We start from the raw sequence: 4,832 nt of genomic DNA, 5'->3' as shown, positions 1-4,832 counted from the left end.
CTCGAACTTACAGAGATCCGCCTGCCTCTGCCTCCCAAGTGCTGGGATTAAAGGCGTGCGCCACCACCGCCCGGCTCTTTTTCTTTCTTAACTGGTGGGGTCTCATTATGTTGCTAGGATGGATAAAACTCCTAATCCCCGCATCAGCCTCCCAAGTAACTGGAACTATTGTTATGTGCTAACTTTCATGCTAATTATAATGTTACTGGTGTGATGGGGATAATAGTCCTGATAGGTTTGTTTCAATAAATATAAGGAAATATAATCATAAAGGGACAGTTCAGTGCTTAGCATAAAGTAAGACTCCACAGATGGTATTATGATTGGAACAAAAAGGCCATTCCTATTTTATAATCCCATCATACGTGTCCCTGTCAATGTTAGTAATAACAGTTATTCTTTACTACTTTGTGGCAAGCACTGCCCTAGCTATGAGCCTCTTTTGTTCTTTCATCCATACTATAAAGAAGCCTGTAAAACAATTGAATTCCATTGTAGAGATAAACAAACTGAGGCTCAGAGAGGCTGAATACTTGCTAACTCTAGACTATTCTAGTCAGTAACCTACACATCCAGGAACTTGAATCTAGGCAAGCTCAGGAGTTACTGAGTTCTGCTACGCTGCCTGTAAGCTGAGGGCAGAAAGTGTTAGCTTCCCACCGCTGACTCAGCAGGCACGGACACTGTTGGATGTACGCATACATCACTCTCCCCACAGAGCTGGCTGCCCAGATTTCCTTCTGGACTCCAGGCAGCGTCTGCACTGCTCACCAGCACCCAGGAAGGGGAGATCTGTTCGCTCTGCAGACGCTGTCCCTAACCATCCCCTCTCCTTTCCATTTTCTACTTGAACCTTTCCACTGCTGAGTACACATAAATCACAAGAAATAGAAACATCAGCACTCCATGGTCCTCAGCTCTGACTTCCTATAACCCACTCCTCAGAGCTGACATTAGACTGGCCTTCATCTGGTTTCCTCACTAATGACCGACCCCTTGATGTCAGGAGGAAGGATTCACTCTCATGTCCCTCAGTTCACAGCACGGGAGAGTGACTGGTAAAGGGGGCACTTACCAGACACTTTCATTTCTTCTCTTTCATCAGGGTTTATCTTCTCAACTGCATGGGAGACGGTGCATTCCAAGACATCTGGAAACTCCTGCAGGAAACACAAAGTTCAATGGACATAAAGTTAGTCCTACTGGTGGTAAAGCCTCTGATTGTCCTAAGCATTTCAGACGCAAAGATCTTTTTGAGGTCTAATGAACTTTCTAAGCATAAAGTGCAGATGTTGAGAGAGAGAATTTCTATTTTCTGGAGAAAAAGTCTCATTTTGACCAGGTATTACCAAAAATTAAAAAAGCAAACAAACAGAAGAGTGTAGAGTTATGTGAGGTGTTAGAAGAGAATTTTACTTTAAAATCAATGAAAATTACCTATTTTGAATAATGGCATGTTAAAATCTTTTAAAAATCTTTGATATACAAAGTGTCTTAGTTGCTATTCTATAGCAATAGACACCGTGACCAAGAGAAAGCATTTAATTGGGGTCTGCTTACGGTTTTAGAGAGGTAATCCATGGCTATCATGGCAGGAAGCTGGCAGGCATGGCACTGGAGCAGTAGCTGAGAGCTTTACATCCTGATCCACAGGCAGCAGGCAGAGCAAGAGACTGTGCCAGGCATGGGCCTGTGAAACCTCCATGCCCACTCCCAGTGACACACCTCATCCAACAAGGCCACACCTCCTAATCCAAAGGTTCGGTAGCCTTACTTGAGCGGACTGACACATCTCCTAGTGATGTGCAAATATGGATCCAGCAAATGCCTTTTCTCAGTAGCTGTCTGCAAGAACCACCAGGAGCATGTGCTTTCAGTTGACAGTATACCTTTACAAATCCAACTCTCCAGTCCTCTGCATAACTTAGTTAGAAGGAATCCTGATCTCTCTCACACAAAACATCAGACTGGTCTACTACATTGATGATATTATGCTGACTGGATCAGGTGAGAAGGAGGCAGCAAACACTTGGGACTTGGAAGCACCTATGTATATCAGAAGATGGGAAATAAAACCAACCAAAATTCAAGGGTCTTCTACCTCAGTCAAATTCTTAGGAGTCCTGTGGTGTGGACCATGCAGAGAAGTCCCTTCTAAGGGGAAGGGGAAGCATTGCACCAGGCCACTCCCACCACCAAGAAAGAAGCACAGCAGTTGGTGGGCTTATCTGGATTCTAGAGACAGCAAATTCCTCACTTGGGTGTATGACTTTGGCCGTAGTACCAGAGTCAAAGAAAGCTACTGGCTTTGTGTGTATGTGTGTGTGTGTGTGGGGGGGGCTGAACAGGGGAAGGCTCGCCAGAGGGTCCAGGCTCCTCTATCACTTGGACCACATGACCCAGCAGACCCTATGGTATTTGTGTCAGTGGCAGATAGAGATGCTGTTTGGGGCCTTTGGCAGGCCCCTATAGGTGAATCAAAGAAGAGACCTTTGGGATTTTAGAGCAAGGCTCTGCTATCATCTTCAGACAACTGTTCTCCTTTTGAAAAGACAGCTCCTGAGCCTTGGTGGTAACAGACTATTTTACAATGGGTAACCAAGTTACCATGAGATCTGAGTGCCCATCATGAGCTAAGTATTATCGGAACCACCAAGCTATAAAGTAGGAAGTGCACAGCATCAATCTACTATCAAATGGAAGTGTGTATATACATCATCAGGCTCGAGCAGGTCCTCATAGCGCAAGTAAGTTACATGAAGACGTTTCCCAAATGTATATGGTTTCTACTCTGGTTACAACGCCTTCTGCTCCCATGCATGTACCTATAGGCTTCGGTGGTGAGCCCTATAATTAGAGAGACAGACAGACAGACAGACTAGGCCTAGTATGGGATTCTGAAGGTCAAAGCCCACTCCCCAGTGAACACACCTCATCCAACAAGGCCATACCTAATCCTTCCCAGCAAACATAAGAGCCTATGGGGGGACATGCTCATTCAAATCACCACACCAATTTAAACAAATAAACCATATTAACATACTTTTGGACTTCAAAGTCATCAAGCTTTAACCTGTTAAGGTAACTTAGCTGCTTTTCCTTCAATAGATTTTTTAAGAGCAACTGCAGGTTCATAGCAATGCTGAAGAGGAAGAATGGAGAGTTCTCATTCACCTCCTACTTCTACACACACTCTGCCTCCCCCACTGTCAACAGAGTTCTCATTCACCTCCTACTTCTACACACACTCCGCCTCCCCCACTGGCAACAGTTCCATCCAAGTGCGCCACTTGCAATCACTGAGTATGCAGCCTTCCCAGAGTGACTGCACGTCAGGTTCCTTCACGTCTTTTCAGGACTCAGTAATGTATCACTGCCGGGATGCACCACACTGTGTATCTCCATTTGTCTACTGAAGAACATCTAAGCTACTTCAAACCGCTATCAACTGCTAATATCAACTGAATTGAGTTTCTCAAGGACTGGAGTCACAGACACGTGCCTGGTCGCTCTTCCACGCTTCTAACTAGTGCACGACTAAACACAAGTCTTTGTCTCAGCTGGGTTTTAGAACAGATGCAGATACTTACCGGGACTGGAACTTCTTTGGAAATGGCCAGGTACATTTAATGAAATATAGTTCCTTACTGTTTCATGAGAAACTGACATTTAAAAAGTTGTTCCTTGGGGCTGGAGAGATGGCTCAATGTAAGAGCATTGCCTGCTCTAAGGTCCTGAGTTTAATTCCCAGCAACCACATGGTGGCTCACAACCATTTATAATGAGATCTGAGGTCCTCTTCTGGCCTACTTGCATACATGCAGGCAGAACACTGTACAAATAATAAGTAAATAAATCTTTAAAAAGAGCAGGTTCCAAGACAGCAAAGGCCACACGGAGAAACTCTGCCCCAGAAAAAAAAGTTGTTCCTAGCTATATTATTGGGGTGACATTCTACCAAAGCAACCTACCAGCCAAGGTGGGCTGTCATTCTTATATTAGACCGAGACACTGGTGGGTGAGGAACTAAGCAGGAAAAACCAAATGGGAAAGCAACTGTAGACCAGACATCTGCTGGATGCTCGGCCCCATGGCCGCTTCAGCAGAAGAGCACAAAGGGCTGGCTTTATGGTGAACTGCCTACTGGACTTCACTCACCAAACTGAGAAAGTCAACTTCCTGCTTACATCACATCTGCTTAGGCCTGCAGATTTCTGCATTCACATTCCACTTACCCGGATCAAATCGGGGCTGATTTGGGAACTCCACTCATTCAAGGTCTTTTGGATACAGTCTCGAAGCTGCAAAAAGCATCGTTTTCAAGGTTAATCAACAGCTCTCCATACCCAGTACTCAGTAAAGATGCATTAGTAAGTGAAGGAGGGGAGGAGGTGTTAATAGAAAACGCTAAGCAACCCAGGCTTAATCCTCTAAGATTTTTGTCTCCTATACTATAAAGTCAAACCTTGCTCTTATTTAGTTATTCATTCATTCATTCATTCATTCATTCATTCATTCATTTTTGAGGCAGAGTCCACATGGCCCTGGCTATCCTGGAACTTACTCTGTAGACCAGGCTGGCCTCAAACTCACAGAGATCCTCCTGCCTCTGCTCCCGAATACTGTATTAAAGCATGTGCCACCACACCTGGACCTTGATTCGCTCCTGGCTGAAAGTAATAATCTCATTATTTTGATGGTGATTTTGTACCAGTGAAACTTTAAGACATTAAAGTATTTATAAGTAAACTACGACTTTATTTCAAGAATAAAGTTATAAAAAGACTTGGGCCAAGCTGGGCGGTGGTGGCGCATGCCTTTAATCCCAGCAC

The 4,832-nt window shown here is 44.5% G+C and overlaps 1 protein-coding gene across 1 annotated transcript in view; it reads right to left on the bottom strand.

Annotated features, from left to right (window-relative positions):
• Gclm (glutamate-cysteine ligase modifier subunit) overlaps positions 1-4,832 on the bottom strand; it is a 19,722-nt gene that overhangs the window by 5,601 nt on the left and 9,289 nt on the right. Inside the window, exons 2-3 of the mRNA XM_005357218.3 lie at positions 4,236-4,301; positions 1,076-1,160 (exon numbers count right to left, since the gene is read on the bottom strand). Of these exons, the coding sequence (XP_005357275.1) occupies positions 1,076-1,160; positions 4,236-4,301 (151 nt within the window). The remainder of the gene's footprint in view (positions 1-1,075; positions 1,161-4,235; positions 4,302-4,832) is intronic.

The sequence above is a fragment of the Microtus ochrogaster genome, chromosome 21, assembly GCF_000317375.1.
Source record: "Microtus ochrogaster isolate Prairie Vole_2 chromosome 21, MicOch1.0, whole genome shotgun sequence".
NCBI lineage: Eukaryota > Metazoa > Chordata > Mammalia > Rodentia > Cricetidae > Microtus > Microtus ochrogaster.
Note: the sequence above shows the minus strand (reverse complement) of the source record. Positions and strands in the feature narration are given on the sequence as shown.